The 13907-nt window shown below is 44.5% G+C and overlaps 1 protein-coding gene across 5 annotated transcripts in view; it reads left to right on the top strand.

Moving 5' to 3' along the window:
• Positions 1-13907, top strand: part of SYNE1 (spectrin repeat containing nuclear envelope protein 1) — a 662466-nt gene that overhangs the window by 363699 nt on the left and 284860 nt on the right. For all 5 annotated transcript variants that reach the window (XM_089694288.1, XM_089694287.1, XM_089694289.1 and 2 more), the window contains exons 45-47: positions 3098-3301; positions 5499-5706; positions 12234-12346. In XM_089694288.1, coding sequence (XP_089550414.1) covers positions 3098-3301; positions 5499-5706; positions 12234-12346 — 525 coding nt within the window. The remainder of the gene's footprint in view (positions 1-3097; positions 3302-5498; positions 5707-12233; positions 12347-13907) is intronic.

Below are 13907 nucleotides of genomic sequence, written 5' to 3'. Positions count from 1 at the left end.
TAGCAGGTTGCTTACTGTTCTGAGATTTTTTTTCTATTTTCTGTACATAGGGCTATGTGTGTAGAGCTCCTGAAATGACTGTTTTAAAACTGGCTGGGCAATATGTGAGGCGGTTTTAAATTTCTCCCTTCTCTCTGGGCTGCCTATTTACCTTAAATTCTTTGTATAATGACACATTGGGCAGTGTGTTTGAACTTTGGGGTCCTTTTTATTTTTGGTAGGTTGGTATGTGTGATGTTGGTGTTTGCTGGCTGGGCAACCACCCAAACCACCATTTTAAACTTCTCACCATTTTTGTTTGGCCAGTTCCTTACTGGAAAGTATGTGTTCAGCTTAGGTCTGTGAGTATTCTGGGGGTTGGGGAGCTCCTTTTTTATGGCTGGAAAAGGGATGGTGTTTGCTCTAAGGCTGTGGGTGAATCTTCTAGTCAGGGTCTTATTTGCATCCTTTTGTATCATGTGCAAGGTTGAACTTGGTGCAGGAAAATATGGTGGCGTTGTCACTTACAATTCCCAGGTGAAACTGCCTGCATCGATGGTTATTTCTACCCCATACCTTATCCTCATGTACTCATTCTTCCTTCTCGCTTACATCTGAGGTATTTCCTTCTAATATTAAAGGTTTTAAAACTCAGATAATTCAACTTGTTGCTCCCCTGATCACAAGGGTTTAATACTTCCACTGCCACCATCTTCAGTGGAATCTAATGTAGAGATGCCTAATATTTCTGATTCTGTCAGGAACTCTTTAGAGTATTCATTGTTGGTTGCTGAGTCCCTTCTTTCCTTAAGGGATGAGACCTGTCACGTACCTGGTAGGAGACTGAACTGATGAGGTTGGCCCCTCTGAAGGTGGAAGAGATGGTGCCAGGGGACAGGAGGAACACGCCTGCCTGCAGGTGTTGATAGCAGAACTTGCAGCAGGAGACAGGCTTGAGAAGTCAGACAGGACATCATCCCAGGAGCAGATGTGATGCATGCTGGACCTGTCAAGGCTAAAGGGACATTCTGCATGTACTGCAGGTTCTGGAAGCGTGGCTTGTTGAAGCTCTGGCAAGCTTTAATTATGACAAAAAATTCCAACTTCAAAAAACTCACCATGCCTCTTATGAAATACGTTGGACTGTCTATTTTGCAAAAAGGGGTCATTTGGGGGATATCTGTACTGTTCTCACATTTTTGGGCCGCAAGAAATTAGATTGGCTGTCAGTACTTCAGGACTTATCAATCTTTTAAATAATAAATAATGATTTGGTTATTTTCACCAAAGAAATGTAGCAGAATACATCGTGGCCTAAATTTCTGAAGAACAGTTTTTTATTTGCAAACTTTTATAAGAGAAACAAAGAAAAACGTGTTTTTTTTTCAAACATTTTTGTTAATTTAGCAAAAAATAAAAACCACCAAAAAATACCACCAAAAGAAAGCTCTAGTTGTGTGAACAAAATGATAAAATTTTAGTTTGGGTATAGTGTTGCGTGACCGCGCAATTGTCATTCAAAGTGTGAGAATGCTGAAACCTGAAAATTGGCCTTGGCAGGAAGGGGGTAAAAGTGCCCGGTATTGAAGTGGTCAAGATCAGTCAGCATTGACAGTGAGCAAAAACATCCCTTAAATAGCTCATCTGGCACCAGAAACTGTAGGCACACTTTTGCGTGAATGCACATGTGTGTGCACATTCCTGCATTCATGCGTAAACCTATGCTAATATCTGTTAGTGATACGCCTATGATCATTTCTGTGAGCGATGTTATGTGCATGCGCATATCTGTGCGCCACTCACCTTACTGGAATTTCTTTTACAAGACGCTATCAGCTGAATTTCATGTGGTGGTTGTTTCTTCAAAACAGAAAACAACTGCTTTTTTTTTTCTAATTGAGGATATGTATTCCACTTTAAAATAAGAATATTACACTGTCCCCTTCTGTACCATGATGCCTAGACTATGTTCTCATAGACCTAAATGTTCCACCAAAGTGTTTATTCTTCATCCCCTATTTGATGATTTGATGTACAAAGATTGAAAACACCTAGACAAGCAATTCTTTACTCTTAAATGGTTTCAGGGACCATATTCCTTTGCAGAAGACTTTGTCACAAAATGGGCTGCTTTCTTCATAGTCAACCAACCAGTGCCTCCTTCTGATAATTTCAATAAAAGACGTGCCATTTTTTAAGGACCCCATGAGATTGGAAACAATCTGCTCCTTGGTGTGATCTGCCCTTCAACCTAAGCTCAACTGTCTCCCAGACTTTAGCAGCAAGTCTAAATCACTAAGTAGAGATTCGTCAGCTACTGGTGTTGACACACTCCATACAAATCCCACATCCTAGCAACCTGAGACTGACATTCTTTTAGCCATTCAAGGATTGTTATACAAGAGGGTTATCATTTGTGTTCCTCCAACCAAAATATTTAAAGTTTTATTCAAACCCTTTTGCAGTTTTGGAACCCAAAGGAGCCATTCATTTTAGCTTAGATCTAAAGACTCTCAATGCCTTTGTTCATACTCAAACATTTTGGATGGAAACTAATCAGTCAGTTAATGTCTCCCTTCATCACATTAACTTTTTCTTAGAATCCTCTTTAGCATCCGTTAGCATAAGGGATGCACATTTACTCACTGCCATCTTTCCAGGTCATCAGTTCTTCACTTTGCAATGAGTGACAACCATGCTTTGGATGCTGGTAAAAAACATCAACATTTCCTCTAGACAGACATTTTGATTATGTTCATCCTATTTTATTGTTGTAGGCAGTGCACAAATGGAAAAAAAATTCTAGGAAATAGAGGAACACTTTTTTGGCAAGAGAGACCTCCTATCATTTTTTAAGGCTTAGTTTCCCTTTAATAATGACCTTTGAAAAGCTATGACGTACAGATCTTCCCACTGTTATGTTAGTATATAAATAACACTGGTTTGAGGAATATTTCTGAAGCATCATTTACACCAATAGAGGGAAACTCAACACCTAGTCATGTCTATACATATTGTCTTATGTAATAGAATTATAATAACTGCTATTTTTGTTATTGTTGATATTTTTCTTAGTTATTTTAACGGATTACAATTGTGTATTTTTATTTTGATCTAGTTCATGGAAGCAGATTTAAGGCAGAAACTGGAGCATGCCAAAGAAATTTCCCACGTGGCCAAGGGGACATTAAATGACTTCAGTCTTCAGAAAATGCAGCTAGAGACATTCATCGACCAGATGACCAACTGGCTTAATAAAGTTGAAGAATCAGTTTTAAAATATACCAACAGCCAGGAACCTGAGGACCTGAAAAAACTTAAGGTATATCATTTTTTCGGTTAGTTGGCTCATAGCTAACCTACAATGTTTAAAGTATGAAATTTCATTAAATGCATTAGTTGTTTGATGTATGGATACCAACAAAAAGTGGTAAAATGTTGCTTTCAATCTTAACTTTTGGACTATGTTTGCAAAATAGACTGATATTTTGGCCTTCATTCAGTTGTTGATTAAAGTCAACCATTTGATTTGATAATATTTTGCTATTGTAAACATATGTTAAATATGTTATCAGCTCATATGTTTTATTGCATGTGACAAGTGCTTCGAGATGGGAGCCGAAAAAAAAAAAACCACCAGCCTGTTGCTAATGTGCTCTGGGCTTTTCCATACCCATGGTACCCTCAAGGAGTATTACGTTTTTTGGATACATTTTTAGTGCAGTTTACATGCCCCATTGTGTATGTTGATAAGTTAATTTGTCACCACTGTCAGTAAATTTGTGAAGGGTCTGGATAAAGTAAATGCCAAACACCTGATTTAGCCCAAGAAAAAAAAAATTGCAGACTTTTTAGGTACCCAGTATGTGGAACTAACATTTGTTTAAAAATCACCTTTTGTTAATGTCACTTAAAAAAGTAACAAAGTCTGTAACAATAGTTTTATACAACGCATTAACATTCAAGCATGTAGGACACCTGATGTCAGATGCGCTTTAATATTCCAAAGCAAACACACCTTTGCAACCTGGTACTGACTCGTATTCTAGGGTTTTTCTCTCTCATTAGGCTAATATGACCCCAGTGCTGATGAAGAGGAGCAGGGAAGGGGAAAGGCTGTACAGGTGCCTGACTTCCTCCTCATCAACTGATGACATCATTGCTTCTTAGGACACTGAAGGCTGGAAGATTGTAATGGTGCACAATGAAAACCTATGGCTTTGTGTAACTAAAAGGCAAGCTTCATCCATCCACTGGCTTGTATACAGTTTTTAGACAATTTTTAGGTATTTTGCCAAGGCACCCCTGAAGAAACCTGAAGGCACCCCAGAATGCCTGGGCACCCTGGTTGACAAAGGCTGATCTAGAGTTAAAATTCAGCAGTAGCCCTCCCAGATGTCATTATGTTGTGACTTTCAAAAGCAGCATTCATTCAAAGCAGCAAACATTGTAAGAAAGTTACTGGGTGCTATAACACATTTCTGAGATGTGTTCACTCCTATACTGAATAGGGGAATCTTACTTATAATATTTGGGTTGTCATTCCACCCACATATTTACATTTTCAGCAAATGCCATAGAGTTAAAGACCTGAATATGTTTTATATCCTTTAAAGAGCACACAAAGTTGTGCTTGAACACCTAAAGCTCCCAAGTGGGCAAGAACTGGGCCAGAGAAAATAGCAGGGAGATTTTGCTGCTGGAATATCAAAGACAAATAAAAAGCCAGGAGCTTACTTAGCCCAACAGTCTCCAACTACTTGTAAAATATTACTGCTGGGTTGCCTGGCTCTGTAACCCTAGAAAGTATGTTTAACTGAAGGCATGACTCAGCACTGGACCAAGAAAGAAGAGTTGTATACATTATCTCTCATTTAGTTTTCTTATTACAATAAAAAAATACATCCTTTAAAATGGGGGCATTTTCACTGAGCACCTAAATCTCCTTTACCCATATATTCATCTTAGAGGATCTCTAGGCCCATTAACACAAGGATCGTATATTGAGAGTAGGACCAAATATTGATACTTTACTGTTGAAGAACCTTCCTGATGAATATCGTCTGGCATTAATATATGCATGTCCGCCAACCTTATAAATGTCTTCCCCAAATGCTTTCTAGCCTATATATCTGGTGGCTACAAAAATGTTCAGTGGCTCTGTTATCCCTGAATCAGTCCAGTTAAGGTCTGATCTTGAACTTGCTAGATTGGTTTGTTTACCTCTACTTGTTATCATATGTTAACATAACTGCAGCCCAGTGTTTAACTGAATGATTACCTCAGACCACTTTGTGTATTAGTACTACTTGAACACTGGAGAAGGGAATACACCCTGAAATCTTGTCCTGAAAATTTGGATGTTAGTGCAAATAAAAAAACTACTCAGTTGTTTTTGTAACGTGTACTAATACAGCTACAATCACCACAAGCATGTTTCCAGTTTAAAAATATTGTTTTAGACGCAATGCAAAAGTAAACTTTGTTACAAAATAGTAATCCAAAGTATTACAATCCAGGAGATACAGAAGGAGTTTCAGGCCCAGCAAAGCAGCATTGACTCAACACAGGAGAATCTGAATACTCTTTGCCGACGCTACAGATCTGCTGAGCTTGAGGCTGTTGGGACAGCTCTGACTGCGCTGATAAAGAAATATGAAGCCACCAACCAGCTCTGCCTTAAAACGCAAGCTACTTTGCAAGAGACACTGGAAAAACAATTTAATGGTAAGATATTATAGGAACCGTTAAAGGTTACTTAATGGAAATTTCCAAGCAAACAGCTAAATGTATATTTGAATATCATATATGTTTACTGCTTTACCTGTCTAAAGATTTCTAATTCTGTGCAGCCAAATTTGGGATTTCTACACATTTTATGCACTACTCTGCTAGATAGGTGACATATATGACTCCTAATTAATTGATCTATCTTCTTGGTTAAAAAAAAAATCTAAATATAAACCGAGGGCTAGAAAGGGCAGCATAATCCACTGGATCTACTTTAAACTGACTATATTCAGTGATGCTACTAGTTAATCAGATGTACAAATTATGGGATAATTGTCCAGTTTGGCCAGATGTGGACATTCACACTGAATAAAATTTAATGGTCAACACAGCAGCAGAGACATATTTTTAATTATGTGCTGTTAGGCCAGTTTTGCTGTGCCACATCCTGTGACCACAGATAATGTAGTTTCATACACCTAATATGCTTTTTCCATTTGATCATTAGTTTCTTATTTTTTAAAGCTTAACTTTAAAGCAAACAGCTAACACACAAGAGCTATTTTACCTGCCAAATGATTTGTAATTCTGTCTATCCAACTATGAGATTTAAATAGCATTGATCTGCTGTTTCTCTGCTGAAGTTTCACTTTCACCTACAGCTCCTGTCCCCATTCTCACCCTGTGACTAGAGAGTGAAAGGAGAAGCAGCAGAACGATGAGCTCATCACTCTGTCACTCTGCTCCTTGCACAGCTGCAGAACCCTTTGCCTCTGTGTGCTGCTTCTTCTTCCCCAAGTCTGAGCGATATTGTGCAGACTGCAAGAGACTGATCTTGAGTCAAATTCAGGAGCTTGAACTGCTGACAGTTAGGACCCATTCACACTGGTGTGCCTAAAAACGTGTTGTGGAGCTTTCAAAAATGCTTTTTTAAAGTGCTTCATTAAAATTTAGTGCAGCACATATGTGACTTATATGTAGTTTGCACATGTTCTGCATGCACTTTCATCCCTGGTCGCCTGAGAAAAAATTGACACATGACTCAACAAATGCACCAAAAACGGTGCGTTTCCGCTGACTATAATGGAAGGTGCATTTTTGGTGTGTTTTTGAAACAAGGCACCAGACATTCTTAGAATGCAGCACACCCACAGGACAGTTATATAAACAGTTACAGAGGATATGAAGGGGGCAAATTTTCAGGAGATTTTGTTGCTCTCGAAAGGTGTGTTTTAGCACGGCAGAAGCGCACCAGTGTGAACAGGGCCGTAAGTCAAAATACATTTAATTATATACTGATGATTATAGAGTTGCAGTCATTTGTTCTTTTTGTATACAGTATATGCCTGGAGTTTGGCTTTTATTATAATTAAATGTGACTATTTCACAAGTTGGAGCCTAGATAAGAGATGAATAGTCTACTGTAGACAATATTTATCCCGCTCCCACAGACGCTGGGCCCCTTAGCACCCTCAGTCGCTGGCCTGCAGCATCCACATGCACTGGCCCACAACACCCACTGACGCCGGGCCCTACTGCGCCTACTAACGCCTAGCCCACTCCACCTCCAGACGCCGGGCCTTCAGCACCTCCACTCATACCAACCCCCAGCTCAACTTGACCTAAAGACTTGAACCCTTGTTGAAAGCCACCACAACGAGAGACCCCTCTGCACCCCAGACTGTCGCCACTCAAGCTCCCCTGGAAACCATCCATCCACACCCGATCCCCTCTCCCTTCTCCCTTAAACTCCAGCCACCAGAAGACACATCGATGAGATAGTCCAGCGGGCAGAGGCGTATCGACAACCAAGCCTCCCGCCACTCCTATCCGCCCTCCTGGGCACCTCCCTAAAATGCTTCTTCCACTCCTCTTTCTCATTTTCCTCTCCTCCGTTCCCAAAATCCATTCACTATATCCCTCTGCTCCTCCCAAACAATTGTATATTGTGTCCTTACTGCTTCCTTCACCTCTCTATGGCACCCACCACCTCCTCCTAATACTCCACTCTCCCACTGACCCGAACACCTCCACTAGTAGTTTCACACACTCCTGCACATCCCGCTCCCATGCCACCTTTCTCACCCTTCTCCTCCTCCTAACCGCATTGGACATCTCCCCGAATCCTGGCCCTCCACCACCTCCCTCACCCACACAACACACTCCCGCCTCCATATCCTGCCGCAACCCCCGCAACTTAGTATCTGTCCCCCTGCTCCCTAAAATCACCCCCCCATTTTCATGTGCACTCCTGAACGCCCGATTGGTGTGCAACAAGCTTACCGCCATCCACGACCTCTTTGTTTCCCGCTCCCTCAACCTACTAGCGATCACGGAAGCTTGGATCCAGGCCACTGACTCTACCTCCCAGGCTGCACTCTGCTACGCAGGTCTCACTTGGACCCACTCACCCAGACCCAACGGTCGTAAAGGTGGTGGGGTTGGTCTGCTCCTGTCACCACAGAGCACCTTCCGAGTCCTCCCAAACCCCCCCTCTCTATCATTCTCCTCCTTCGAGGCCCACTGCGTTTGACTATTCTCCCCAACCCCCCTGAAGATTGCTGTGATATACCGGCCTCCTGGATCCATATCCCGCTTCCTGGATGACTTTTCCTCCTGGCTACCCTTCTTCCTCTCCTCTGAGCTACCCACCATCATCCTTGGGGATTTCAACATCCCTGTCAACCTCGACAACCCGGCCACATCCCATCTCCTCCACTTAACCTCCTCCTTTGCACTTGCACAGTGCATACAATCCACCACCGGTAATATCCTTGATCTCGTCTTCTCCAACCGTTGCGCTCCCCACAACCTCACTAACACCCCCTTCCCTCTCTCTGACCACAACCTGATTACCTTCTCTATCTCCTCGTCCTCCAACGCCTACCCCTCCAAATGTCACACTACTACCAGCCGTAACCTCTGCAACCTTAACCCTGCCCCCCTCCACTCTGCAGCTGATCAACTCCACGACAGCATCCTCCCCCTGTCCTGCCCCAATTTGGCTATGACTGCCTATAACAACGTGCTGTCAATAGCCCTTGACTCACTAGCGCCTTTAACCACACGCAACATCAGACCCCGACCGCTCCAGCCCTGGCAGACTGATCACACCAAAACCCTCAAACGACACAGTCGTGCCCTGGAGCGACTATGGTGCGAAACCAAATCCCAACAAGTCTTCACCCGCTACAAATCTGCCTTCCACACCTACACCTCCTCCCTCCACGCAGCCAAACAAGCCTACTTCCTGACCCTCATCAAGGCCCTTTCCTCCAATCCTTGCCGACTCTTCTCCACCCTCAACTCTCTACTCTCTCCACCCCCACCTCCACCCAGCACCTCACTCACCGCCCTTGAGATTGCCAATCACTTCACAAACAAGCTTGACACAATTCGCAAGGACATCGCCGCAACTCACACTCCCTCTCAACCCGTCCCCTCTCACACAGCTACCCCTTCATCCCCCCTCTCCCTCGACATAACCCGCAGGGACTTCGTCACTGCTCAAACTCCCTCCAACCCCGTTCCCCCTCACTCAGCTACCCCCTCATCACCCCTCTCCCACGGCCCCACCCCTGCTCTGACCTCCACTTCCACCCCACCCTACAATCCTCATACTAAAGCCCCCTCAACACTCCGCACCTTTGGCCTTACTACCATCGAGGAAGTCTCCAAGGTCCTCTCTGATGCCCACCTCACCACCTGCCCCCTCGACCCTATCCCCTCACAACTCCTACAACCTCCTTCCCCCTCCATCCTATGCTCCCTCACCCACATCTTTAATCTCTCCCTCTCCTCCGGCACTTCCCCTCCCCTCTTAAGCATGCACACATCACCCCCATACTTAAAAAGCCCTCCCTGGACCCCAATGACCCAAATAACCTCAGACCCATCTCCCTGCTCCCATTCACATCCAAACTCCTCGAGCGCCTAGTCTACACCCGCCTAAGCTCTCACCTCAACGACAGCAACCTCCTCGATCCCCTACAGTCCGGCTTCCGTCCCCTACACTCCACCGAAACTGTCAGGGCTCCGGGTATGACCAGAGGTATGTGAACTGACGCAGGGAAACACAGGCTTCAGATATGTTATAATAATAATATTTATTATCAGCTGCACAAATAAACAAACACAATGCAAGCAAGCTAACCTTAAGCTAATAGGTACACAGAGCAAACAAACAAACCAATAGGTACACAGTGCAGTCAGGGCTGGAGAGGTGGAATGGTCAGGCAGGCCAAGCCCACAGCACGGATTTCCTCAGGGCGCAGGGTCTAAGTCCCAGCCTGCTATTCACCAGGGCCCCTGATGGTGGGGATGGACTTGGTGCAGACTGGAACCAGGTCGCGACCCCTGAGTGCGTCCGGCTGTGGTAGAGAGTGCTGGCAGGTCCAGGTCCGAGCGGGATGGATGACAGTCAGGAGCGACGTGGTCAGACTAGCCGGGTCAGTAACGGTGGGGACAGGCACAGTACAAGCAGCAGACAAGGGTAGTCAGGTCACACGCCAGGTTCAGTAACTTACGGGCAGCATGGTACAGAGGATCAGGCAGAAGGATGGTCAGGGACGAGCCGGGGGTCAGAGCAGGAGAATGTCAGCATGGATCAGAACAGGCAGGGTCGGCAACAAGGAACGCACTACAGGAACACAGGAATCAGGAACAGGAACACAGGTTTACAAGGTACAGGGGCCCATGGAAAACACACACCAAGGCGCAGACTGCAGGTCTGGCCATCCCTTAAATACACCTGCATAATCAGCTTCAGGTGTTTGGCTGGCTGCAGGGTTGAGTCTCTGATTGCTGGGAGCACCCGCTGGCCAGCCCTGGTACTGCAGCCCACAAGGCAGGTGAGTCCCACCATTACTGGCAAGTCCATTCCTGACAGAAACTGCCTTACTCAAACTCTCCAACGACCTGCTAACCGCCAAAGCTAATGGCCACTATTCAGTGCTCCTACTCCTTGACCTCTCTGCGGCCTTCGACACAGTCGACCACCCCCTCCTCCTCAAAAAACTAAACTCCCTCAGCCTCAGAGATTCTGCTCTCTCCTGGCTCTCATCCTACCTGTCACTACGCTCTTTCAGCGTTACCTATAATGCTACCACCTCCCCCTCACTCCCCCTCTCTGTTGGGGTCCCTCAAGGCTCTGTCCTTCGGCCCCTTCTCTTCTCCATCTACACCTCCTTCCTTCACCAACTCATACACTCTCATGGCTTCAACTATCACCTCTATGCCAACGACACGCAAATCTATCTCTCGACCCTCGCCTCACCCCCTCAGTCTCCGCCTGAATCACAAGCCTACTGAATGACATATCAGACTGGATGTCTCTCCAGTTCCTTAAACTGAACCTCTCCGAAACCAAACTCCTCGTCTTCCCCCCTGCCCGGACCCCACCCCCTGTTGACTTCTCCATCATGTCCAACAACGCCACCATCAAACCCGCCCCGCAGGCCAGAGTACTTGGTGTCATTCTGGACTCCAACCTATCTTTCCAGCCCCAAGTCCAATCTTTAACAAACTCATGCAGACTGCACCTTTCGCAACATCGCCAAAATCCACACGTTCCTAACCCCAGAAACCACTAAACAGCTCATCTACTCCCTCATCATATCACAACTCGATTACTGCAACTCCCTCCTTACTGGCCTGCCTCGCCGCTGGCTATCCCCGCTTCAGTCGATCCTGAATACGGCTGCCAGACTCATTCACCTTTCCAACCGCGCCGTTTCCGCCACCCCCCTCTGCCAATCCCTCCACTGGCTTCCGATTGCGCAATGGATCAAATTCAAAATCCTAACACTGACGTACAAAGCCGTCCACCATACTGCCCCAAACTACATCACCGACCTAATATCCAAGTACCACCCAGCACGCACACTCCGCTCCTCACAAGACCTGCTTCTCTCTAGTTCCCTGGTCTCCTCCTCCCATGCCCGCCTGCAGGACTTCTCCAGGGCGTCACCCATCCTCTGGAACTCCCTGCCCCAACCCATCAGATTATCACCTACTCTCCTCTCCTTTAGGCGCACCCTGAAAACCCACCTCTTCAGGGAAGCCTACCCCACCCCCTGCTAACTTGCCGACCTCCTCTATTCTTCCTACAACTCCATCCCCACAGCTTTCTCCTCCTGTGCTACCATCCCCTCCCTCCTAGATTGTAAGCTCGAAAGAGCAGGGCCCTCGATCCTCTCATGTTTTGCATTGTATTGTTATTGTTCTGTCACATGTTCTGTCCCCCTTTGTAATGTACAGCGCTGAGCGAACTATTGGCGCTTTATAAATACTGTATAATAATATTATTTGATTATTTTCTACAATGCATAGCCATATAGTGAGCCCATGCATAGCCATATAGTTGGCCCAATATTGCCAACAAGGAGCCAGTAATCTATTCTTTCCAAACCAGCTCAAATTTAATAATAAAGGTTAATGTAGGAACACAAAAGTACTCTTCAATGTAATTCCTAATTGCTTTTCAAATCAAAATAATATATGTTTAATGGTTTTTGTTAATATAGATGCTATGTATGAATTTGAGGAGTGGTTTGAAAAAGTAAAAAGAGGTATTCAAGGCTCATCAGACTGGTCTGGAGACAGCAAAACTTTGGAAGCCAAAATACAGCATTTACAGGTGAACATGTGGGCACATGTACTCTTTTTTGTTGTTTTGAGTTTTTACATATGTTTGTGATATTTTGTAAAGACTTGCACATATTGAATTCTGATTTTGAAATTGAGGCTATGTTCAGACATGTGCAGTGCAAATTTGTTCAGTTCTCTAGTGTGATTCAGTAACGAGTTGGGGTGTGCTTTACCCGCGGTTCTGCTTGAATACCAATGCATTTTTCATGCAATTTTGGTATAGCTGTGATTTGGGATGTCTCTTTCTCAACACAAAACTATTCCCGCTGCAGTTTCAATTCTACTCAATAGAGCTAAAAAACAGATCACAGCACTCCAAACACATGCAGGACCCTTTTTCAAATCGCACTGTGGCTGTACTGCATATATGTGAAAGCCATCCATAGGAAAGCTTTTTTTTTTCCACTGGCATGCGAATCACTGCACTTCAAAACACATCCGAAAATAGATTAGTGTGAACCAGGGCTAAAAATTAATTTCTTAAAAATAGAGGAAGGCAACATTTCAGTGCCACCTATTGCAGCCAATGACATCTGAAACCTATGGACAGTTTAATTAAAGTATATGTAAACCTTCATGTTAAAAAACAATCCATTCAGCTTAAAATAGAAAAGAAAGGCGTAACATTTGTGTATAGATATACACTGCTCAAAACACATAAAGGAACACTTTGAAAACACATCAGATCTCAATGGGAAAATAGATCATGCTGGATATCTTTACTGATATGGACTAGGCAATGTGTTAGGAATGTAAAGATGCCCCATCGTTTGATGGGAATGAAAATTATCAACCTACAGAGGACTGAATTCAAAGACACCCCGAAAATCAAAGTAAAAAAATGATGCAGCAGGCTAGTCCATTTTGCTGAAATTTAATTGCAGCAACTCAGAATGGTACTCAGTAGTTTGTATGGCCCCCACATGCTTGTATGCGTGTCTGACAACATCAGGGCATGCTCCTAATGAGACAACGGATGGTGTCCTGGGGTATTTCCTCCCAGATGTAGACCAGGGCATCATTGAGCTCCTGGACAGTCTGAGGGGCAACCTGGCGGCATCGGATGGACCAAAACATGATATCCCAGAGGTGTTCTATTGGATTTAGGTCAGGTGAGCATGTGGGCCATTCAATGGTATCAATTCCTTCATCCTCCAGGAACTGTCTGCATACTCTCACCACATGAGGCATGGCATTGTCGTGCACCAGGAGGAACCCAGGACCCACTGCACCAGCATTGGGTCTGACAATGGGTCCAAGGATTTCATCTCTATACCTAATGGCAGTCAGGATGCCATTGTCTAGCCTGTAGAGGTCTGTGCGTCCCTCCAAGGAAATGCTTTCCCAGACCATCACTGACACACCACCAATGATTGATCATGCTGAACGATATTACAGGAAGCAAAAAATTCTCCACAGCTTCTCCAGACCCCTTTATGTCTTTCATATGTGCTCAGGGTGAATCTGCTCTCATCTGTAAAACGCACAGGGCGCCAGTGGCGGGCCTCCCAATTCTAGTGTTCAGTGGCAAATGCCAATCGAGCTTTGTG

This window comes from Staurois parvus, unplaced genomic scaffold, assembly GCF_062004578.1.
Source record: "Staurois parvus isolate SC_StPar_1 unplaced genomic scaffold, SC_StPar_1.0 ptg000657l, whole genome shotgun sequence".
Classification (NCBI taxonomy): Eukaryota; Metazoa; Chordata; class Amphibia; order Anura; family Ranidae; genus Staurois; species Staurois parvus.
The sequence above is the reverse complement of the archived record's forward strand: the minus strand, read 5'-3'. Positions and strand labels throughout refer to the sequence as shown.